General features: G+C 39.2%; 1 protein-coding gene across 8 annotated transcripts in view; it reads right to left on the bottom strand.

Moving 5' to 3' along the window:
• LOC105498744 (RAS and EF-hand domain containing) overlaps nucleotides 1–25,596 on the bottom strand; it is an 80,978-nt gene that overhangs the window by 19,937 nt on the left and 35,445 nt on the right. For 6 of the 8 annotated variants that reach the window (XM_071077628.1, XM_071077629.1, XM_011771036.3 and 3 more), the window contains exons 4-14: nucleotides 20,225–20,320; nucleotides 16,798–16,875; nucleotides 14,020–14,135; nucleotides 11,799–11,867; nucleotides 10,084–10,168; nucleotides 9,043–9,131; nucleotides 5,433–5,667; nucleotides 4,992–5,129; nucleotides 4,729–4,876; nucleotides 2,953–3,034; nucleotides 1,598–1,712 (exon numbers count right to left, since the gene is read on the bottom strand). In XM_071077628.1, the coding sequence (XP_070933729.1) occupies nucleotides 1,598–1,712; nucleotides 2,953–3,034; nucleotides 4,729–4,876; nucleotides 4,992–5,129; nucleotides 5,433–5,667; nucleotides 9,043–9,131; nucleotides 10,084–10,168; nucleotides 11,799–11,867; nucleotides 14,020–14,135; nucleotides 16,798–16,875; nucleotides 20,225–20,320 (1,251 nt within the window). Of the gene's footprint in view, nucleotides 1–205; nucleotides 406–1,597; nucleotides 1,713–2,952; nucleotides 3,035–4,728; nucleotides 4,877–4,991; nucleotides 5,130–5,432; nucleotides 5,668–9,042; nucleotides 9,132–10,083; nucleotides 10,169–11,798; nucleotides 11,868–14,019; nucleotides 14,136–16,797; nucleotides 16,876–20,224; nucleotides 20,321–25,596 lie in introns of all 8 variants that reach the window. The other 2 variants (XM_071077631.1, XM_071077630.1) reach the window with 1 other exon arrangement.

The following is a 25,596-nucleotide window of genomic DNA, read 5'->3' as shown; positions in this document are numbered from 1 at the left end:
TGTTCATCTGCGTAGCCTCCACTCCTCTATGCTCTAATTACACCTTAGGATTCCTTTATATTTGAGATGGGGGTCTCGCTCTGTCACTCAGGCTGGAGTACAGTGCACAATCATGGCTCACTGCAGCCTCGACCTCCCAGGGCTCATATGATCCTCCCACTTCAGCCTCCCAAGTAGCTGGGACTAGAGGTCCATACTAACATACCCAGGTAATATTTGTATTATTTGTACAGATGGGGTCTCACTATGTTGCCCAGGCTGGTCTTGAACTCCTGGGCTCAAACCATCTGCCTGCCTTGACTACCCAAAGTGCTGGAATCACAGGCCTTGGGATTCCTTCTTGATGTCAGAGGCTTCTTCAAGTAATCTTCTGCTCACGCTGGTGCTTCATCAAAACGACAACCACTGTTGAATCAGGAGGTTTGGTGTAAGCCCCTATTCTATTCCTAACCACTAAATAAGTAAGCGCTACCTATGCTTTCTAGGCTTCAACTTTCTCACAAAATATTAGGATAATGTTTTTTATTTCATTTCTCAGATGCTAGAGAGATGACTATAACATGGGAAATTCTGTGAAGTAAAAATGTTACATAAATGTAAACACTCTTTCACTGTGTTTACAATCATTTTAAGTCATGATAAGTTGGTAGAACACAGTGCATATTTATTTATCACTGTTAAAGTCTTACTGCCAATTGCAATCAGTCATTTCTCACATTACTTCTTTAGTTAGAAAGTGAACAATAATGCCAGAAGCTAAACTGAGATCAGACAGCAACCAGTCCTCTGTTCAGCCACTACTGCAATTTGATGCCTGCTTAAATTATAGATAATATACTTACTTGAAAAGTTGGATTAGCCACTACTTTTATTTTTCAAGACAGCATGCTGAACCATAGCTTGAACTGTAGTGTTACGTTAATAACTGCTGGCAGCATGCTAAATGGGGTCAACATCATTTCCTACTTTTCAAAATTATTTACCATGAAAACAGAGGACAGGAACATTCCTCAGGTGAAAGACATCATCTTATTTAACCACAGAAAGCACAGAAGCTATGCTCATATTTAAAATACCAGTTGGTATTTCGGTAGTACCCTGAGACATCTAAAGATCCCAAATCACTACCAGAATAAGGTTGAGAAGAGAAGAGAGCTCCCATACAAATTGAACCTTGACACACACTCATATCCAGGTGGTGTTTCACCTGTACTTCCCATGCCCATGGATGCCCCTACATGCCCTCAACTACACTACACACCCAACCACACCATCTCCTTGTTTGTAATAGCTTCTTCCTAGGCTATCTGGAGTTTTACTTGCTTACAATGGGATTCTGATTTTATCTATAAGAAAACCTAGAAGTTTTATTCCCCAAAACTTCCTTCATTAGTGTCCTTGGCTTCAGGGAAACGTGCCCACATCCTGAGGAAGAGATGAATGCGGCCAGTTCTGCCTGTAGCATCCAATTCCTCCTGATGGCTTGGATCAACGGTTCCTAATCAAGTTTATTCCGACAAAGAAGAGCAACAGCATTTTCCAAGATGGCCTAAAACTTCCTCGTGTAATTTTCTGTTTCTCCATTGTGATTTCTTACCTCGATCATATCTACCCATTCTCGTATATTAAGAAAGCTTTTCTCACATGTAACATCATACAGCAGCAAAACACCATCTGCCTTTCTGAAGTAAGACTTGGCAATACTTCTGAATCTGAGAAAGAGAAAACCGCATAATCAGTCAGTTTGTGTTGCCTCATTCCTCTTCTCTTTTATGCTCATTTTTTCTCATCTTCTAAAATCAACCCCAAATTGAGAAGACTCTCACTGCAATATACGACTGAGAAATAGCCATTCCAAAGGTCTCGAATGACCCAATGAAAGGTAACAGGATGAGAGTCTGGGTGACCGACTTAGAAAATCCAATCCTTCTCCCTACCAAACAACCCCAAAAATGTCTACAATCCCCAGAGCATAACCAGGGCAAGGTTGAGAGCACAGTTTCCAAAAATTTCAACCTCAGCAACAAGCTACCAGAAGCCACATGTGGGACAGAGGAGGCTGGAAGGAGGTACAAACTAGAGAATATTTATTTTTGGTGGTGGTGGTCAGGGAGTGTTGTGGGTGGGTGGGTGGAGGAACTACCAGTGTGGAATGCCGTAACATACCAGGACTTTACATACATGGGGGTCAGGGGATTTGCCGTGGGAAGAGCACACCTCAACACACATGCCCTAACTCGAAACCCAGTGCAATATTTTATAAGTACTTTAAAAATACAGTCATGTCAACCACAAATATTTTTTAAATGTTGAAATTCCCAGTCTGCTAGAGAATGAGTGCCATGGGGGCAGGCATTCGTGCCTGTCTGTTCACCACTGAATCTTAGCATGCTGAATAATGCCTGGTACAGAGGCAGGCATCCCATACTTATGGGTTGAACAACTGAATGATTTTGTTTCCAAGGAGTTAGACAAGATTAAAATCGGTGCTGAATGCTCTGCTTATCGGTGAGGAATGCAAGGTAAGTTGCCATCACCAGATGCGAGTCCGCTATCTGGTTTGTGCCTCTGCCCTTAATCAAGGGGAGCTGACTGGTTCTCTTCTCCATCATTTATTGTTCTACAGCCAGGGAGCTCCTCAGGCTGTCACTGCACTCAAAAGTGCTGCCTCTCTTGTTAGCAAAGGACACTCTGTCTCAACTGAACATCGGTTCAAAAGAAGCTTAAAGATCCTCTTCTCACAGCAGTCATAGGTAAATGAAGGAGGAGAAGATGTGCGAAAAGATAAGCATTTTACAGTTATAATACACTGTATAATTATACATGTAATTATGCATATAATTATAAAGTATATTATAATTATAGAATTTTGAGTATGAAGAACATCAAGTGGCCTGCAAGGCTTGTTAGTGCAAACCCAGGAGAGCCCACAGCGCTGCGGAAAGCACTTGCCTTTCCTGACCAGCTGTGTCCCAGAGCTGCAGAACTGTCCGTTCTCCATCCACAATGAGGGTTTTCATTTGGAAATCAACTCCTGAAAAGGAACATGAGAGTGGAGAGCATGATGTAAATAATTCCATTGGCTTTTTACTTTCAAGCCCTCTTTAGATGAGGCAAAAGCCAATAAGCCACAGCTCAGCCAGGGAGGGAGGAATGAACATGACCTTTAAGGAGAGTGACCTTCAAATAGGAATGGCAAGTCAGACCACACGTGTGTGCAGAGGCACCATCTGCAGGTTGGCTGACTTGGGGAATGATTTAATTTATGAGCCAAGGGAAAAAAATCTATGTTTTATTTTCCCTGATGACTGGATGAACTCAGTCATATTTGTGTGTGTGTGTGGGCGTGTGTACATGTGTGTATGAGTGGGCATGCGTGAATGTGCAGGTGTATACATGTATGTATATGTGTAGGTGCAGATACATGTTTTGTGTATATGCATGTATGTGTATATGTAGGTATATGTGTATAAATGTATGTATATCTAAACATGTATACACGTGTGTGTATATATACACACGTTAGAGCACACACACACTTACATGCATCATGGTCTCTGACAACTGAACCAAATACTGTATGTAGTCTTTCTATGAATCAAATTGAAGTAAACTTTCGGCTTTGTTATCCTGAAGAGTGTGTCAGAGAACCATAAATTTACAAAGACACCCATTGTGAAGAGGACTGTTCTAACATTTCGGGTGATCAAAATAAGAATTCTTTAGACGAAGAAGAAAAATAAATGACAATTTGCATATCTTCAGCTCCTTTTACTGATTATTATGCACATTTGGGAAATCAGGATACTACTTGTTCTACTGTTCTGTTGTGAAGGTGGGGAACGGAGCATATGTCTGGCTATGGTTTTGACCATAATGACAAAGTGGCAATCCATATTTTCACTGTCGACATCAAATGATACCTTAGCAGAAAGGGTTTTCCTGGCCACTCTGTGTAAAACTGCACCACTCCCTAAACCTCTTTTTTGTACCCTTTCCCTCCATTGGGACGTAAGTGCAGTGCAGGCTGGGATTGTCACCCTTCTTCACTATGTATCCTTTGCACCTACAACAGCATCTTGCTTTTAGTGGGACTCAGGAAATCCATGCCGAATAAATGAATCTGATATCTCAGGCTCTAAATTTGATTTGATTCATCTGATTGGCTAAGCAGATAGCTTTTTTTTTTTTTTTTTTTTTTTTTTTTTTGTGGCAGGGTCTCACTCTGTCACCCAGGCTGAAGTGCAGTGGTGCGATCTCGGCTCACTGCAACCTCCGCCTCCCAGGTTCAAGCGACTCTCCAGCCTCAGCCTCCCGAGTTGCTGGGACAACCAGCACCCACCACCATGCCTGGCTAATTTTTGTATTTTTGGTAGAGATGGGCTTTCGCCATGTTGGCCAGGCTGGTCTTGAACTCCTGACCTCAAGTGATCCGCCTGGCTCGGCCTCCCAAAGTGCCGAGGCATGAGCCACCGCACCCAGCCAGATATCTCTGTCCTTTTAGTCTTCCTTTCCTAAAAGCAGGCCTTGGCCAAAACAAGAAGGACCTTTCCATAGACTAGGAGAGACACACACACACACACACACACACACACACATATCTACATATGTGCACATATACAGAGAAAGAGAAAACTGTTTAATTATCTGTGTATGTAATCCCTGAAGAAGAGAAAATCAAGCTAAGGAAGATCATTTTCCCCTTATCAACCAAAACAGGAGCCATACCCAGGGTGGCGCTTATATTTTCTCGAAATTCATTCTTGCAAAGTCTCATGAGGAAACTAGACTTCCCCACTGCAGCGTCCCCAGCAAGCACAATCTTGTAAGCCTTCTGTGAGCTAAAAGATTTAGCGTTGTCATCTACCAGGTCTGTCTGGGGGGAAAAGCCACAGTGAATGATAAAGGTATTGCCAGTTTTCATCCTAATAAGTAACACTGCACAGAAAATAAGCAGTGTTCATGAACAGGAGTGTCTCAGAGACACCTACCTGGGGGGAGAGTGCTGAGATGGGCTTTCTCGATGAACTAACAATGCTGCCTTCACTAACAGTTCCTTGGAGCTTCCAGTCTGAGATGGAAGCCACATCTTCCAAACCAAATGTCTCTTCATCCCTTATGTCAGGAACCTATTTTTTAAAAAAATGTCAGCAGTTAAGAAACAAAGCCTAAAATGTACGTATTATGGATTACAAAGAAGAAAACTATGCAGCTAAATCAACAGTCAATGCTATTAATATTCGGGAATAGAGTGACAGTGAATGGCAACCTATGAGAATTTCTCCCTAACTCTGTGGAGAAAAAAGCATTTTATTAACTAGGCTTTATGTTTGTGACCTTTAAAACAGATTCCCATAACAGACAGAAGGCAAATAAGGTGACAGATTTCAATCACGTAGAAGGCCTAGGAGAGCAGTGGTTTCTAGGCTTACATCCGTGTCTGAAGCATCACCTCCAAAGCTCTCCTGCACCCCGTGTGACCTCTGAAATCCCCTCTGGTGCTTGTATTCCACTTCTGAGTCATACTCATTGGGATCTCTCAAGGTAGACAAGCCGCTGTCGAAGCAGCTTTCAGGCAGGCTGTCAACTTCACAATTTGTCCTCTGCAGAGGATCACAGAGGGCCAGGGAGTCACAGTCCTCATCCACATAGGAAGAGCGGGATGACCTGGTAATAAAGGGGAAGACCAATTTACCTGAGGGCTGGGGATGCTCAAGAACGTACAGGCAATAGACCACATGCTATTAGATGGAATCAAGTAGGCCGACGTTCTCACTTTTGCTAAGAGCCGCAGTGTATTTCGTGATTAGGCATTAGGGGACATAAAATGCTCAAAGCAGCATCCGTTCATTCTATGCAGCAATCAGTTAAGATAAAGACCCTTACATCAAACACTTAACAAACAAGGCCATTTAAAAAATCATGTTATTTCCTGATACAAAAAGAATGAGGGTACCTAAGACATAAACACAATCTCAAGTTGTATTTATAAAAACGTATGCAGAACATATGAGCCTTTTTACTCTAAGGTGGTCAGACTATATTCTGAACACTGTGTCCATTTCTAGATAACATCTGTACTTAAAAGGGCTGCTGAGAGCCCAAATGGAAAAGGCAACCACAATGTCAGACTCAAGACCGTCAGATCTGAAAAGTAAGATTCGGTGTACTCAACTTAACCCTTAACGGTTTCTCTCTTCAAATACTTGAAGAGCTGATACATGAAGAAGACCACATCCTCTCAGGTTGCACAAGACAAAATAAGATAAGCTTTTCTGGGTGTCAGATTTCTAATCAACATGGCAAAAAATGATAGGCAATTAGAAACATCTGATGAAAATGATAAGCAATTAGAAACATTGCTGGAATGTATGATTTGACACATAAGTTTTCTGCCACTAAATGTTGACACACCGTCTGGAAACACCCCTCCGGGAAATGTTTCATAGGGAGGGAGGTGCCTCAGATAAAGGATTGAACTCCTGACTTCTATAGATCTTAACATTAGTGAAACTCTGGAAATGTTATAAGTGAGGGAGAAATTCACATCGAATAAGAGAATCAAAAGAAACTGTATACATCCCTGTTTACTTTTGCTTTTCCATTTAATTTCCATAAGAATCTAAGTTTACCAATGATGGTTACGACTTATTTACCACCCACTACACACCATGAGCACCATCCTACCAATACACTTACGTGAATCATTGGAAAGGGAGAATAAGCACGATACATAGGTCTTCAGATATGAGAAACAAGAAGTAGACATGCTTAGATGAGAGGTGAGCTTAATATAATTAAGTATGAGCCATGTAAATCTGAGAAGTCAAAAGTATTTTTATGCCATTAGCAAATGTTTAAAATTAACTAAAAAGATGATTTAACTTCCTCTCTCTCAATACTGCTCAATTATAAAGTCTTTATGCTGAGTCAAGAATTTTATATCATATCTCAATCTATGTAGCTAGCTAGGTGTGTGCACGTGTGCATGTGTGTGTTAATATATTGTTAATAACAATAATAAAATACATTAATATATTTTAATATTTATTGTTAATATGCATTATTAACAATAACATTGAAAATATATTGCTAACATATTATTGCATTATTTATAAAACTCTCCTTCTGAAACTGATTTTAGGTCCATCTGTAAAGTACATAAGAAAACCATTCTAGTTATAATCTACTACAAACTACTTCAGTTCCATGTCTTCACTACTGGTTATGATTTATTTTAAGCCCACTTGTATTTTGACAAGGAGCAAAGAAAACATGAAGTCCCAAATTAAGAATTCACCTGAATAAACATCTAGACTCTAAATTGAAAATATAGGCACACTCAGCATTACGTAATATACCCATGTAACGAATCTGTGCATGTACCCCCGAATCTAAAATAAAAGTTGAAAAATTTTTCAAAGTAAAAATAATAAAAATAAAAACACAGGTACAGGTCAAACTTTCTCAAACTCAATTGAACTGCATATCCTTTTCAAAGTCAACCATCTTGCCACCCCTCAATATTTTCATTATAATTAACTATGTAAAATTACAAAACAAATTAAATTTTTGTTAGAGTTCTTGCAAAAAACAAAGCCAACATAAATTTTAAAGATAAAACCAAATAAAGCTATAAAAACAATATAATTTTATTGTACATCTAATTTGATGTACATGCTTTTATTACATTTTTATATCAGCATCAAAAAGAAAATAAAATGTTAACTTCTTATATCAAAATAATCACCCCCCCACACACACATACACACCCAGAAAGGGCATGGTGTTGAGGCTATGGTGGTCTCTCGTTACAGCTCAAGGAAGTAGGCACATGAGTGCTACATCACTCAAACATGCTGGGGACGCGATGACTTTGTCCCGCAGAATGTTTTGTTGATGAGCTCTACTCCAGTTCTTATAAGCTTTTCATGGTGTCTAATCTTTTCAAAATGAATCACGGTGAAGTTTCTGAAATACTTTTCAGTTGTATACCTTTCCCCCCAATTTGCTTAGAATCATTTTAAATATTAGTCAAAAATGACATCACATCTACACATTTTTAAAAATCTGTTATTTCTCAATAACAGAATAGTCAGCTATCTATAAATCAAGCCATTAGATTTTTTTTATTGAGCAAATCAGTAAACAGTAGAAACAACTTAAACCTGATAGAATTTTCTTGGAAGTGGTCACCAATAAGCCTTCGTAACAGGTCTTCCTAAATGGCAACCTGACCATTTCTAACACCAGGATGTTAAGTACATTATTCTTGTTACCAAAAGTACCCCAATGAAAAGGGGATAAACATGAAGCTAAAAGTCACAAAGAAATAGAGAATTGGCAACTTTTTGTTTATGCTTTCACTTCCAATTTCAAATTTTTGACATATTACAAAATTAACTTTTAACTAGCAACACTGGACATATGTGTATAAACATACACATACACTCATGTAATCTCTAAGTGATTACTAGGTCTCACGTAATAAAAGGCCTAATATTTCAGTTCATTTGATTAAATGCAGGGCTAAATTCTAACTTTTGGTAAGCCTCTGTGACTCCTTCAATACAGTAGCTATTTTATAAGGATCTACTAGCCATATTTATATTTGCTTTGAAAGTTTCCCTTTTCTGCAACATAGCCACATAATATTATGCTGAGCTATTAAATATTTACAGATCATGCCAAAAGTTTCAACATTATACACCAGAAATACTGCAGCATCATATACCATAATTCTACTTGCATCCCTGAAACATCTCTTATTGAGTCTACTTCTAAGAAACAAGACATGATTAGAGATGAGGTAATGGTGAATATAAATAAAACCAACTCACAAAATCTTCAGGAAATAACTTTGCCTCTCTGAAACACTTTTAATTTTTACATGATTCATGTTTTAGAAACTTTTAACATCATGGAAAATATAAATTAGTGACCAAAATATATTCTATTATTTTAATCCACCTCCAAGGAAATTTACTTTCCTTTTAACTGTGATCCTGAACTCGAACAAAAAGTGAGGACGTGTTAACATACCTGTCATAGCCTAGAGGTTGAGGGGAATGACCAGTGAATTTGGGACTGCTTCTAGAAATGGTATTCCCTGGTGAGATATTATTTATACGCTGTAATATAGAAGTAATTATTTGTTAGTTCATGTAATTTTCATGTAAACACTTTACATACACACAGGCACACACAAACCCACTTTTTAAAACTGTATCACACTATTCAAACTTCTAGTATAACTAAAAGTTATATTACACTACCTGAGCAAATGTGAGCAAAAAAGTCAAGGGAAACATTGCGACAAAAATGACTGCCATAGTATGCTCGCCTCCTCATCCTATCTTACGTCCAAACCCTACTGCACATTCCATAAAGGAGTACTGTGGTTCCCCACATTGCCAGGACCGTGAACCACCAACTTCCTTGAACGTGTCTCTTCTTGAACCATAATTTGGCTTAGTGACTGACCCCTCCATATCCCAATATGACCCTGGAATCTCACACATGAAGCTGACTTCCACAAGTGGGATAAGAGGCCTTGTGACAAATGCAGTCTGGGAGAGGCCCTTACAATTCCAAATGAGCTAAGCTGATTTCTGTAGGAGGGTTTGAAATCCAAGACTCCCATTCTGAGCATCTCACTGGCATAAAGAATACTCACAAGTCTAAACTCACCCCTCAGACAGAAGCACTTTCTCCCAGCTCTCAACTGGGCAGTATTTTATTTTCACCTCTATGGGATTCTCCTATCTATCTGTGTACATCTTAACTTCCTACTACATGATAAACTCTTTCAGGCCAAAGATTACATTTTACACACCTATCTCTAGATCCCTAGAACATCTATAAAAAGAGTTGGTTAACATCAAGACACTTATTTCTTCAGAGGGGTAGTATACTTTTTAATTTGGAAGAATGCTGCCTCGTTTTATTTTACAGAAAGATCTTCTCATTATTGTAAGGACTTATGTGACATTCTCCTTTAAGAAATTACATTATTTTCATCAACACTGAAATACTCCACCACTAGAAAGAATGAAATACAGGATAAAAAACTACGTGGCATACCAAAGATCTGTTGAACTTGCTGTAACTGTTTTCAAGGGCACTTCTAAGGCCATCATTACTGTCATGTAGCTTCCGGTTAGCTGTTCTGCAGAGTAAAGAAACAAGCAGAAAGAGAGACAGGGAAAGTATCACTGGGGGGTCACTGCCATCACTTTCTTTTCTAGCTGTAACATTCAGAATGTGGAATAGCTTATCATCTTCTGCAACTTTCCACCACTTCCCTTCAAACCTCATAAACTGAGGTAATTCATTACTTAAAGTAGAAGACCTGAATCGATGACTCCTCTCTCCTTAAAAGTCGCAGGGCCTTACAGGAGTCACCTGTCTGAGCTGTGGAACTCACTCTTCCTTCACGCAGCCCCGCTGACTGAACAGATTTCATGCAGGTCTTCGAAAGCTCCCTAAATGCCTGAACCTGGCCAGCCAGTTCCCACATGTCAGAGGTCAGGGATGAATGCAGTGTATTGTATCTGGCCTCATGCTCCTGGCAGCTCCTGCATTCTATGCACGGCCTGGCACTGTTCCACCTGGCACTGTCGTGTAGCAGGTAAACACTTGGGTGATGATCTCAGTCGGATCTGGGTTCAAATCCTAACTTTTATTTCCATATGACTTAACAGAAGTCATTTAAGCTGTCAGAGCTTCAGCACCCTCTTGTACAGCACAGCTATGATTCCACAGCTCCTACCCCACAGAGTGGCCAACCTTCCCCAGCTTAAGGCTGGTTCACCCTTCGCATCTTAGCTCAATCCTCACTTCCTCCGGAACACTTCCTTGACCTTCTTTGATAGGCCAAAGCTCCCCTTAGGGGACATGTACCTTTCTTTTGCTGCATCTCTCTCATTTGGCCTTTCATATTTATTTCTATAATTATTGATCCATTTCTCTCTTCTCCTAGACTAGCCCCATAAGGAGAAAGAGATTTTTCACCCACTTCCCACTCTATCCTTTACTCCTGGCATACCTGGCCTGTAAGAAGTACTGACAAATCTGTTGAATGAATGAATGAATAAAATAACTCAAAGAATTACTGAAATACATGAACTCTACAACTGCCACAGGTGAGACTTAATAAGCATTCAAAAATGGTGGGAAAGAAAAAAGGTCAAACCTGACCTGACTTCATTGGCGGGAACTGAAACCAGAAGACAATGCGGCACGGGTGGAAAAGAAAGAAAGGGGAGGGAGAGAGCTAGGTTTTGTGGGGAAGACTCTCAGAGAATGGAACTGCTATAACCTAGTCATAAAGCTGACAGACTGGGTATATCTCTACTTGGGGAGAGGAAAAAAAACTAAGAAAAATATACTTCTAAGTAAACACAACAAACTGAGAAAGAATTGTGGAGGCAGAGCCCTGTGGCCCCACTAATAGGAGAAGCCTGAAAAACTCGCGGTACAGAACTCAGAGAAAGCTGAGTGCTCAGGGCTGTTCTTCTTTATACACGCATAATAAAGACACACTGGACATACCCCCTGACTTCCCAAGATGTTTAGAGATTTATACTCTGTTCTCCACATCTGGATAATTTATTTAGGATTATAAGCATCAGAAAGCTAAGAGGAGATGCCAAGTACACACCCTCAGAAGAAACACACACTGAGCCACAAATGCAGTCCTCAGAGCATGGCAAACTCACGTTCTATGTGTTATGTCTTTTATCAACAAAAAAATAAGTGAAATGTAAATGTAATGAGCATTTGATCTGATAACTTACTGGAGTATTTCAATTTGCCTCTCAAGACTATTTCGATCTTCTGTGTATCCTCGGATTATTTCCAGATCCCTGTAAAATTATATTTTATGTTTGAGTGAGAATTAGGTGTCAAGCCCTGCCTCATCTATACCTACCCTCCCAGACCCTTTTCCACCTTTTTCAAAGACGAGTGTCCTTGGCCACAGTTTTCTACATTTCCCATGCTCCTGCGCTGGGCCTCTGTAGCCTCAGCGGCCTCCTCTCCTTCTGCGACTCCACAAACACACTCACATCCTGTGCTTTCTCCTGTGAGGCTCCGCCCCACCTCTGACATCACAAGCCTAGAGATTCTCCTCCTCAGCCCATCGCAGCACCCACCAGCTCTTCCATCCCCACTCTCGCTGACCCAGCTCTGTTCTCCATGAGGGCTGAACCTCCTGGGTCCCTTCTCCTCAGGGCGTCTCAGAAACCGTGCCTTCAATCCTCTGAACCTTCCCTGCTCATCCTTATATAATCCCAACTCCATCTATTTTCTCCTTTCCTGTGATTCCTTCCTCTTTCCCTGTCTCACCCTACTCCTGCCCTCCCTCCTCTCCTTACCTAAACCACAGAGACCCCCAAAGAACCAGGCTTGCTAAGCTCATGAGACACTCACCCTGTGGCAATCCCTCTGTTGCTTTATGATGGAAGCTCTGGCTTCTTCCCCAAACTGCGCTCAGAACACCGGCCTCTCCTCCAACCCCTATCCCGCTGAGCACACAAACCTCATCACTAGCTTCCCAAAACGCCCAGGCTATCTTTGGTTCACAATAACCTGTCCATCCGCTCCCTGGATGATAAAAGTACACATTTCCTAATTGTCTCTAGGAATTTAAGTTCCTTAACCCAAAGTTCGGGGGCCTTCTATTATAACCTTAAACTAGCTTTTAAACTTCTTCATTTTTTTTTAAATTTTTGCTTTTCTATTCAAAATGTCTCTTTCTGCCCTGTGGTCTGATCACCTTTCCCCAAGCCGGATCCTTCCCTATGTTCTGGCCCCTGCTTTGGTTACTGCCTTACCTGGAACATCTCTGAGACTCTCTTTTCCCATCTGTAAAATGGACATAATGAAGGTCCCTGTCTCACTGGATGTTGTGTGCACTGGATCAGTTAATGCCTGTGAAGGACCAGGACAGTGCCTGGCAGGCAGCAGTGCCACCAGCTCTGAGTTGCTGATGGTGCCATCCTGGCTGCCTCTTCCCCCTTTCCCAGCACAGAGCTATCTTTCTACCTAGGCTTACCTCCAGCATCACCTCTTTAATACAGTTCTTCACCTCTTCTGAACTAAAACAAAATCTTTTTTGTGATCACACAGCAATTAACCCAAACCATGACTACGTTAGTGGCACTGCTTCTGATATTTTTTAGCTCTTCTGTTGTTAAACCCTATAATCTTTTTGCTTTATTTTCCCCAACTAAATTTTCTTTTCCCCAACTAAATAAATATATCATATGATATATGATATATGATATATATATGATGTGGGCTCTGTGTTTTGAGAATATATATATATACTCATAACTCCTTATCTAGTTCAGAGACTTGTATGTAGTAAACAATAATATTTCACTGTTTTCTAAGACCTTATAAGACCTTAATTCCGATTAAAGTTTGCAAAAAAACCCCAAAAAAGATATTTTTCCCAAGCATACATGTCCTAGGGGATACACACATATACACCTATCTATGCATTTTATATTTACCATCCATATAAAAATATACATGTCTATGTTCCTTATATATAAATACATGTCTGTGAGTGTATGTATATGTATTAGGATTTATTGTATTAACACCATACTGCAAAACTAACACACACAAAAATAGACTTGCCTACTTTTCCCTTTCTTATGGCCAGGATTTCCCTTCCCTTATTTATGGCTAGGATTTCTGACTTCAAAGCACTTTAATAAGCACTAACCCTTGACACTGTAGGTATATTCTTTTAGCTCCCAGCTAATTCAAACAGTTATTAAGCCCTACGCTAGCCTACGCAGACAATAATTATTCTATTTGCTTTAAAAAATTAAAAACATAAAAAACACTGGGAAATCTGATACTGAAAATAAAATCCTTAGAAAATAAAGACGATATTAGCAAAGTTACTAACTCTTCATTATTCCATAACTGAGCTTCTTCTTTTGCTCAGATGATCATCTCAATATTCTACTCAAACTAACAAATAAAATGCAAAGTTCATACCTTTCAGTATTCAGACTCTGATCAGCATAATCACTTTTCAAAGCATCTAATTCACTCTGAAGGAAGGCTATGTTTGTCTGTGCTTCTAAAAGCTCTTTCTTAACTTTCTGATTTTCCTGGATAAAAGGAAAAGTGGAGGTCATTAGATTCATATTTTCCTCTGGCTGGGAGAAATGAAGTAGTGTCGTGTCACCCTCCCACACCACTCTCACCCTTCCACAACTCTTCAAATCTCGGTGTTCAAAGAACTATTTGTCAGTTCAAGGTAGTTTGAAATCATTATAAATTAATAAAGTGTCAAAAATCTAAATTCTCCAAGTTGTTCTTCATTTTTCTATGCTTGATATTTGATACCAAACTACAACAGTCAAGGGTTTACCATGATGTATTTCAACACATTACTGGCAAATTTAACTGACACCAACCATTCGAGTGCCTGCTTTATTTCATGAGAGCTATAAAATTATTGATAAACATTTTGTGGAATCAATAGTACCTGTAGTACCTGGTAGGTACACTGGCTACTTTTTACAAATAAATTCTATCACTTAATATTTTAAGTTTTGCACTTAAAAATAAACCAGTGTGATCCGAAAATTTCTGTGTTTTCTTAAAATAATATTGGAGACGTCCGTTCAAGATGGTGGACGGAGCACATGAATTTGTCTTTTTCCCCTTCCAAAACCTCATTAAAATGAAATGCCAAAGGAAATGAACCAATAACAGCTAAAAGAATGGAAGAGGGGGCCAGAGCATTCAAGTGACTTAAACGCACTTCTAGAAAATGGAAACTGACGGAAATGTGTTGCCAAAGGGAAAAGAGTGGAGAAATGGAAGTCTAGAGGAAGTGTGTTCAAGGTTTTGACACAGAACCCAGGAGGAGACAAGTGACCAGGCCGAACTCCAGAAAGACGGAACCAGATATGGGGTTGGAAAGAGAGATTATAACTGTATAGTAAGGCACCCTTCCCACCAAGCCCATCCCCTGTCTTACCCTAGCAAGTAACAGTAGACAGCCAGAGTGGATTCTAAAGACAAGACAGAGATTATCTTTTTTAAAATTGAGTGGCTCCTGTAAAAAAAGCTAAGGCTTCTCTCTGAATATCCCTGCCCCACTCACGCTGGTACCTGAGGTCCCTTGCCAGCTTCACACACAGAGCTCCTAGGAAGACACTCTTTCGGGAGAGAGGCCTTCAGGTGATTCGATCTGTTCACACCCCACAGGATCCTACACGAGCTACCTCAAGTAACCAAGCTAGTCCTTCACTTTAAAATATGAACAGATCATCAACCACTGCCAGGTATTTGAAAAAAAAAAAATGGTACCGAGAAAGAATTAAATTAATAAATCCCAGAGGAGTCCCAGAAAAGCCTATTTATCTAGACAAACTTAATAAATTGTGAGGGGGAATGTAGACATTCTCAAATATTCAAAAACAGAGAAAATTTCTCTCTCACATGTTCTTTCTGAAGAAGTTTCTTGAGGATGTGCTATGGCGAAATGAGGATAACCCTCTCCTCCCAAAAAATTGCAATATGCAAAATGCTGCAATTCAGTGAAAAGCCCAGTGAAAAGAAATTGCAGAATGTATGGGTAGCAAGTTTAAAAAACAGTCCAATAAGAATTGAAATCGTGCCAGGTGTGGTGGCTCACGCCTATAATCCCAGCACTTTGGGAGGCCAAGGTGGGTGATCACGAGGTCAAGAGATCGAGACCATCCTGGCCAACGTGGTGAAACCCTGTCTTTATTAAAATTCAAAAAGTTAGCTGGGCGTGGTGGTGCATGCCTATAGTTCCAGCTACTTGGGAGGCTCAGGCAGGAGAATCACTGGAACACGGGTGATAGAGGTTGCAGTGAGCTGAGATCATGACACTGCAGTCCAGCCTGGCGACAGAGAGAGACTCCACCTCAAAAAAAAAAAAGAACTGAAATTTTATAGACTCCAAAATTAGTATTTTCAAGCAGAAAAACTAAACAAATTTCATGCATTGGAAAGAATAAGTCTTAAGGAATCAATGATATCATGAAAATAGTAGAGCTTCTTTTTGCAACAAGAAACCCAAGAAAAACAAATAACTCTACAAGAATGTCATTATCCAAATACAAAGCCAACTAAGATGTGGAAAAATCTGGAACTAGGAATTCATTTGACCACGAAGCTGGGAGCCTTCTAAGTGGAACAGAGATAATGAATGGAGAGAAAGAAATGCAAGCCTCATTCATTTCTTAGCTCTGCAGTGAAAATATTTAGAATCATAATAAAGAAAATGCTCTTTATTTGCTTTCAAATTTGGGAGTTAATCTAGAACCAAAATAAATAAAACTTAGTAAAGATAACAGAAGAGATGTAAATGTTATCCATTTTGTTAGTACTAAAAGTAAAGACGTGGCTGGCGTAAGACGGAAAAGCGACAGAAAAGAAAAAAAAAAACTTGGAGGAAGGGGCAAGGCACTAATATCCTCATCACAAAGCATCACATCCTACAGACCAGAGCTGATGTTGGAAGAATACAGGGTTTACCATGTTTTACAAAACTTAAACACTATGTCTTTACTACTTTGTAAGAAAAATAAGTTAAAGCTTTCACAATAAGTGGCATATTATTGAGGGAAAAGCCTGCATAAATAATATCTTTGATCAAACGTATTTTAAGGACTTTTTCTAACTATAGCATTAATTTCTCTTTAAGCTGGTCTTCCTGGAACACCGAAATAAGAGCATGATGATGTGGTCTAACAGGAAGTGCATTTCTGTAAGCGAAAAGGTAATTCTTACCATTGATAAATCATAAATTTGTTTTTTCAATGCAGCCACATCTTCCTTTTGACTTATGTGTTTTGACTGTTCTTCGAGCTGAAAGACCAAATAAAAGTTGTGTGCTTACAAACTCACTTTGAATTGCTTTAAGTTTAGGACTATCCTTGAATATACATATGAGAATTCTAGAAGTCACCAATTTTCAACATTATGCGACTTTATAAATCTTTAAACTACCTAAAATCCATAAGGATTTGAAATTTTGTTCTAAATAATTTAAACATTTGAAAAAGGGGGTTTGGTTGTGAAATGAACTTTTCTGGAAACAGCTGAAAAGCCCTTTTTGGAAATCATTCAACTATTAAGCAATCCAATTCTTGCTTTTACTCAGTTATGCTACATTGAAATCTGGATCTTTCTATTCTCCTTTGTATTACCTGCATTTAACACTTTCCACTCTGTATTACAATTATTTAGAAATGTCTTACCTTCCCTCCTAGAGAGCAAGATTTTTAAAGAGCAGAATTAGCGTCCGATTCACCTATATGTTCTCTTCATGGTGAGTTCAAGAAATGCTTACTAAATAACTAAAATCAATAAAATCTGAGTATAACATGAAGCTAGAGACACAAACACACTTGATTATATAAATACCTACATTTAAGCTTTGCTTGAGGATTAACTCACTTCTGCATGAGCTTTGCTTGCTGGTTGACTCATTTCTATTACAATTACATACTCGTTATGATTACCAGACTAAACTGGTTCCACAGCATTTATAACCTGGAGAACAACAACAACAAAATGCCTTTCCTACAAACAGCTTACATCCTCTGGGAATGGTGGGGATCTGCTGGGATTCATTTATGGAATGTTTATGCACTGATCAAAATGGATCCCACATTTCACCAAGTCTAAGTGCTTTGATTCTGGACCTTCTTCACCTTGCCAGATGCTATAAAGGGATAGTGTGTACATAAAAACGTCATGACTGCCACAAGGCTGACTATGACTGAGAAGAGCCATTGATTTAAACACGCATTTTGACTTCAGAGAAGAAAAACCACCTGGAAAAAATGAGTTTCTCAGAATCAAGGACACAGTTAGTGGCTATTGTAACAAATTAGTAAACTATAGCTCTTAACGTACTCTCAAATAAACATCTTGCTGTTTTGCATAACAACCACATCAGGTATGCAGGAAGTCTGGTATAAGTGAGAAAGCACAAACTGTGTAGTAACATGGCTCCATCAGTTATTAGCTGTGTGACTCTGAACAAGTTATTTAACCTCTCTGGAACTCAGTCCTCATCTCTAAAAGCAGGTTATTTATAGCCTCCTCAGAGAAAGTTTGAGAATTTGATTTTTTAAATCATGAAAAGGAGCTTAGTGAACTGCACAGTCAATAAAATATCAGTCATTATGGATAGGAAGGACAGTTTATTATTAATTGCATTTTACAGATCAGAAACTAAAAATCAGAAAGATGATCTGAACTGTCCCAGGTGCTTCAGGGAAAAAATGGGTACAGTTTTGACAAGGATTCAGGTCTCCCAACATATGGCCTTTCTTACTGTTCAGATCACTTGGCCCTCATCATTTGCAGCATCTCTTCTTGTAGACGTTCCCTTAGACTAAAGATTTGGGAAGCCACAAAAATAAGTCAGGGCACTGACTCGGTGAATTTGTGGCTCTAGCATAAACAGAAGACTGGTCTATTCAATTCTGTAATATAAGCATAGTATGCATGGCCTAATAACTTTTGAAAATTAGATATAAGGTTCAAATTGATGTTAATTTTCTAAGGAGGCTACTGGGGAGAATTCTTAATCATCCCAGAGGTTTACATTGCAATAGTGTATAAAATACAAAGTATAGCTAATTGTCACTTAATCTCATCACCATTTTCAGAAATGATTTTTTATGGCAGTGACATAATCATGGCTCACACTGCAGCCTTGCTCTCCCAGCTTCAAGTGATCTTCCCACTTCAGCCTGCTGACTCACTGGGACTACAGGCAAGTGCTATCACATGCAGTTAATCTTTTTAATTAATTAATTTATTTATTTTTACAGTGGTGGGATCTCAACTATGTCACCCACGCTGGTCTTGACCTCCTGAGCACAAGCAATTCTCCTGCCTCAGCCTTCCAAAGTGTTAGGATTACAGACATGAGCCACCATGCCCAGCAAGGATGATCCTTCTTTAATTATCCATTTTCATTTTAGCTAACACATTCCCATTAGTTATGGGAAAAACGAAAAACAGATCCAAGAAGTGTGTCTAGTACAGTGCTGGAGCCAGCCTGTATCGGCAGGTGAGAGTCTGCTTTAAGCATCTCTTCTCAACCTTAAATTCAGTGATATCAACTTGGTAGCATGAAATTAGTAATGACAGGAGTATTTATACCATGGAAGTTGACAAATGATACGCATCCCTCCCCTCCCCTCCCCTCCACTCCCTACAGAGCCACCTGGTAAACAACTGCCAGATATGACTGAGCCAAACAGAACCTGCTCATTAGAAACCAAATAGAGGAAAAGCCAAAAACTAACTACATTAAAAAAAAAAAAAAAAAAAAAACACTAATCACATCTTTGCTCACACTTCAACAAGTTCTGCTCTTCTTCAAAAACAGGTGACTCTTGGTGATCAGGGTACCCTAGATCTGAAATTTTCTACTTAGAAGAGCAATATTCATTTCATTTAATAAATATTCCCTAAATACTTACCATGCACTTTGCAATAAGCTAGGGATAGGGACACAGGGATATTTGACATGACCAAGAAAAACAGTCATGAGGCATGCAGTCCACTAGACACGAAGGACTTGAGTACTAAGCTGGTGAAGACCAAAGAAAGCAAACTGAAGTTTTACGGACAACGGTTGAAGGGATCAGAAAATATTTATCAGATCTATGAAAAAGACAGGTGGCCCCTGGAAAATAAAGAGGAACTCAAGGGGCTCTTAAAAGAAGGTCTTTCAGGCCGGGCGCAGTAATCCTAACACTTTGGGAGGCCAAGGTAGTCGGACCACCTGAGGTCAGGAGTTCGAGACCAGCCTGGCCAACATGGTGAAACCCTGCCTCTACTAAAAATACAAAAATTAGCCAGGCGTGGTGGCATGTGCCTGTAATCCCAGCTACTCAGGAGGCTGAGACAGGAAAATTGTTTGAACCCAGGAGGCAGAGGTTGCAGTGAGCCAAGATCTTGCCACTGCACTCCAGCCTGGTTGACAGAGCAAGACTCAGTCTCAAAAAAAAAAAAAAAAAAAGAAAAAGGAAAAAAAAAGAAAAGAAAAGAAGGTCTTTCCAAGGAATTCCTTGATTCTGAAATCTGATCTATGTGCCACTTCAATAGGATTCCAAATGTTTTTGGTTGTTAATGACTTAGATACACTGAGATGCTGAGGCTGTTCCTAAAAGTCCAGCTGCCACATGCCTACCTTTCTTAGCTTTTTAATGGTCACCTGCAGATCTCCTACTTCAGTTTCATACTGACGTCTGAGGTCACTGAGGGCTTCCTCAGCTTTGCGTTTTTCCTAAAGGAAAAAAATATATATTGTGTTCATTTAAATAGGTTCACCCTCTTAAACAACCTTCAAAACCCCACAGGTGAGAAACATTTTGTGTCAAATTAAGGCTGACTTCAGTTTTCCTACACAGGGAGGGTGAGAAGGGATATCAGAAGGAAATCAACTGACTTCAGAAGTACCGCAATTTTGGAATGGAGGCCTACAAAACTTACAGAAGAGCAGAATCCCACAACGTACATACACACCTCACCCAGGAGTGACACCTCTAAGACTATTACTCACATTGTGATAGAGGCCGTAACACACCAATCAATTAATTAATTATTGCTATAATTAGTTAAAAGATATGGCACAGTGAAGGGCTGCTATGCTTACTGGAATCCTATCATGTCATCAGGACTCAAGAAGGCATCCTGGGTGCATCCTTTTCCCTAGAGATGATCCCTTATCTAAACCCCAATCACATCACTGCAAATAGATACACAAAGTGCTTCCCTGTGGGCTGGTACTTTTCAGGGGTGTCCTTCTCTTCTGGAGCAGAGAATGGCAATAAGGCACCCCAGGAGGTCAGGGGATTGCCATTCAGAAGTTCCCATGGGCTGAAACATCTCTAAATTTCCTTTTCTCTTAATAAATTATATAATTTTATATCTTACATTCAGTATTCAAATAGTTTTATGTTGATAGCCAGTAAAATTCAGTGTACAAATATTCACTTATCACCAACCAATGGTTCTAAGGGACTGGGGACATGGGGACAGAGAGGGGGACAATAAAACTGATGTTCTCATGCATTCTAGTGGAGGAGACAGAAAGACAATTTCAGGAAATGATACAAAAAAAAAAAAAAGAAAGAAAACACAAGGAGATGTGGCAGGAAGTCAGTCTGCTAGAGGGTAAGGTAGGGCCTCTCTGACGAAGGCTCTGAAATACCTGCCAGAGGTAGTGTGTCTCACTGCCCACTCATTGGCTGTGGAGCCTGGGCAAGTTGCTAAACTTACCCATGCCTCCATTTTCTTTTTAACTATTGTAAGGATTAAATTAAATAATCCAAGTTAAATAATCTATATAAATTAAATAATCCATGTAAATTAAATAATCCATGTGAAATGCTTAGCAGAAGAGCAATATCTTCCCTTAAGGTAACTTTTTTTAAAAGCTGACTTCATCCAGCTTTACAGGTGAGACAACAAGTATTGCCTGCCTCACATGTGGATGAAGACACAGAGGTCTCACAATGAGGTACTAATGAGGCAGCCTTCCTGGCATCAAAATGGACTTGACTGCAAGTCTCTTCATTAGATCCACAGCCACAAACCCAAACATAAACATTTTAGGGTTTAGAAATACTTTATCTAGGCTGGGCGTGGTGACTCACACCTGCAATCCCAGCATTTTGGGAGGCTGAGGCGGGCAGATCATGAGGTCAGAAGATCTAGACCATCCTGGCTTACATGGTGAAACCCCGTCTCTACTAAAAAAAATACACAAAAATTAGCTGGGCGTGGTGGCGGGTGCCTGTAGTCCCAGCTACTGGAGAGGCTGAGGCAGGAGAAAGGCGTGAACCCGGGAGGCAGAGCTTGCAGTGAACCGAGATCACACCACTGCACTCCAGCCTGGGCGACAGAGCGAGACTCCATCTCAAAAAAAAAAAAGAAAAGAAAGATTTTATCAAGAGCTCAATAAAGGAAATGATCACTAGCCTATTTCATTCCAAACCTGCGACAGGTAGATGCTGAGAAATCAGATAAGGGATTGTTACAGTAATGCAGGTGAGGCATGGTAGTGGTTCAGGTCAACTCTTGACAAACTTCCAGTAAACTGGAATGGAGGGAACACGTCCCAACTCATTCTACGAGACCAGAATTTGCCTGATGCCAAAATCAGACAAAGGCATTAAAAATACAAACCAATATCTCTTCTGCATATGAATGCAAAAATATTAAGTAAAATTTAGCAAACTGAATTCAACAATCTATAGAAAGGATAGTACATCACCACTAATTATGGCCTATCTCAAGTGCAAGTTTGTTTTAATATTCAAAAATCAATCAATGTAATTCGCCACATTAACATTCTAAAAAAGAAAAAACATGATCGTAAGACAGAAAAAGTATTTGAGAAAATTCAACATCCATTCCTGATTAAAACAACAGCAACAATAATACTCAGCAAACTAGGAACAGAAGGGATTCTACTCCACTTATAAAGGCATCTATGAACACTACACTACTAACATCACATTCAATGTTCTCATCTCCTTTATTCTTCTAACCAGTGCAATAAGGCAAGAAAAATAAAAAGCTTCATCCAAATTCGAAAGACAAAACTGTTATTATTAATGTATTTCATAATCATCATCCTAGAAAATCTGACAAAATCTATCAACAAAAAGGCACTGTGTACAAACAATGTAAGCAATGCTACAGAATACAAGACAAATACTCAAACCTCAAATGTATTTCTATACATTCACAATGAACAATCGGAAATTGAAATTTTAAAAATACTATTTACAGGATCATCAAAATATGACATACTGAGTAAATCTAAGATGTACAAGATCTGTACAGTGAATAACACAAAACATTGCTAAAAGAAGACATAGATAAATCATATTTTCAATATTGTTAAGATGTCAATTCTACCCAAATTGATCTATAGATACAATGAAGTTCAGTCAAACTCCCTGCAGACTTTGAGTTTTTGTTTGCTTTTTTATAAAAAAAGAAATTGAAAGGCTGATTCTATGGAAATTAAAGCAATTAAAATAGCCAAAACAACTTTTCAAAAAAAGCACAAAGTTGAAGAACTAATACTAGTTGATTTCAAGACTTATTATAAACCAATAGGTATCAAGACATACTATAAACCAATAGGTATCAAGACAATGTAATATTAGCATAACAATAGACAAAGTAATCAATGGAACAGAACACCGAACCCAGAAATAAACCTACATCCATAGAATAAACTATTTTGGATAAAGTGCAGAAGCAATTCAGTGGAAAATGGTTACTCTTGTTTAATAAAGGTGTGGGAACAATTGGATATCTACATGCAAAAAACAAGTATGAACATTGATCCATATCTTGACACCAAATACAAAATAGATCCTAAATGTAACCTAAAACAATAAAGCTTATAGAACAAAACATAGGGGAAAATCTTTGTGAACTTGGGTTAAAGATTTTTAAAGACCACAAGAAAAGTATGATCCATGAAAAAAATTGGTAAATTACAATTAATCAAAATTAAAACTTTATACTCTTTAAAAGATACTGTTAGGAGAATGAAAAGACAGGTCACAGTGTGGGTGACAATATTTATAGATCAGGTATCTGATAGAAGACTTGCATTCAGAACATAAAAGAACTCTCAAAACATAGTATTTAAAAAAAAAAACTATATTTTTAATGAGCCAAAGATTTTTAACAAGACACTTCAGCAAAAAAAAAAAAAAAAAATTATACACATGGCAAATGAACCCAACAAAAGATTCTCCACACAACTATTCATTAGAGAGATGCAAGTTAAAACCACAATGAGATTCCTCTACACACCAATTAGAATGCTGAAAGAATGGGACTCTCATATACTGCTGATTGAAACACAACTGTACAACCACTCTGGAAATCAGGTTGGCGGTGTCTTACAAAAATACACAGTCATCTACACAGATGATCAACCCATTCCACTCCAGGAATTTACTCAAGAGGAATAAAAGTCTATGCCTCTATAAAGACTTGCACATGTATATTCATAGCAGCTTAATTTGCAATAGCCAAAACCTGGAAACAACTCAAAGGTCCTTCAACAGATGAATGGCTAAACACTGTGGTACCCCCACATGATGGAATACTACTCGGCAATGAAAAAGAACAAACTATTGATTACATGGATACGTCTCAAAATAATTATGTTGAGTGGAAGAAGCCAGACAAGAAATAGTATATACTGCATGATTCCATTTCTATACAGTTCTGAAAACTTCAAACTAATCTACAGTGACAGAAAATAGAACAATGATTATCTGGCAAAAAGGGGCAAAGAAAGGAGGAAGAAAGGCTTGTTATGCCTTCAAGGAGCATGAAGAAACTTCTAGGGTGGATAGCTATGCCTATGATCTTGCCTGTGGGAATGGTTTCACGGTGCGTACATATGTCCAAACTTCACATATACTGTACTTCATATGCAGTTTGTTGCATGCCAATTATACCTTCATAAAGCTGTTACAGTTAAAAAAAAAAAAAAAAAAAAAAAACTGAAGCAAGGCAATATATGCTATATATGCCATAGGAGTCCAGGTCAGGAAAAGGTGAATGCGGCTAGAGGAGCAGGGGAGGGCATCAAGAAGAAAGTGAGGGTTCCTCTGAGCTTTGCAGAATTTGGGAAGGAGGAAAGGATTGAGGAGATAATCATCAAGGCAAAGAAAACAGCTGGAGACAAAGCAGAGTCAGGCACAGCAAGGCCACTGGGCCAGAGCTGGGGGTGAAGAACCCTGGAGAGCTGAGGGCAGCCGTGTGGAATGGAAGGAAATGAGGGAAAATCTTGGACTGGCCTGGGCATGTTATTCCAGAGAAGCTATCTTTAGAAAGGTGTGAGGTGGACACTGGGATGGACAGGCAAACAAGTTTCCTCACAGTGCCAAAGCTGCTCAGCTGGCAGTGAGGTCCTGGACTGGCGTGCTGAGGTGTGGAGACCACGTGTATATGGTGACTTACAGGCCACATGTGTCATTGCTGTGGAATAGAGAAATGATGCCACAGATGCATGGGTTTGCCACCTCCGGGCTGAAGCCAAGGAAACTAAAGATGTTGTAATTAACAAAACATGAAGTTCTAAAAGGTGGGGGCCATGGTAATATCCTCATTACCAGCAACAAATTTGGGAGGCATTTATCTAGAAGAAGCAGTAACATATGACGACAGAATAACACATGTGCTTGATATGTGTTTGATGAATGAATGAGTGCACAGATGAAACACAGCAGATGGAGAGAGAAAAAAGGTAGAAAAATGATTTTACTCTTTCCTTTTTACCAAAAGGAAAGTGTTAGCAGAAGGGGTGATCCATTGCTCTGAAGCTGGACCATGAATCTTGAACCATTTATCTGGTTGAATATGATGTCCAGCTTCTTATTAAACTTTGTATAAGGAGACAAAGACACCCCAGGGTATATATGCAGTAAAGCCATTTAAGGTGAAGAATCTAAAAGGAATCAAGAATACACAGAGCCACAGGAAAGAGCAGGACAGTAACAACCAGGGTGCAGCCACCAC

The sequence above is a fragment of the Macaca nemestrina genome, chromosome 14, assembly GCF_043159975.1.
Source record: "Macaca nemestrina isolate mMacNem1 chromosome 14, mMacNem.hap1, whole genome shotgun sequence".
Taxonomy (NCBI): domain Eukaryota; kingdom Metazoa; phylum Chordata; class Mammalia; order Primates; family Cercopithecidae; genus Macaca; species Macaca nemestrina.
This window is presented reverse-complemented; position numbering and strand designations above follow the sequence as displayed.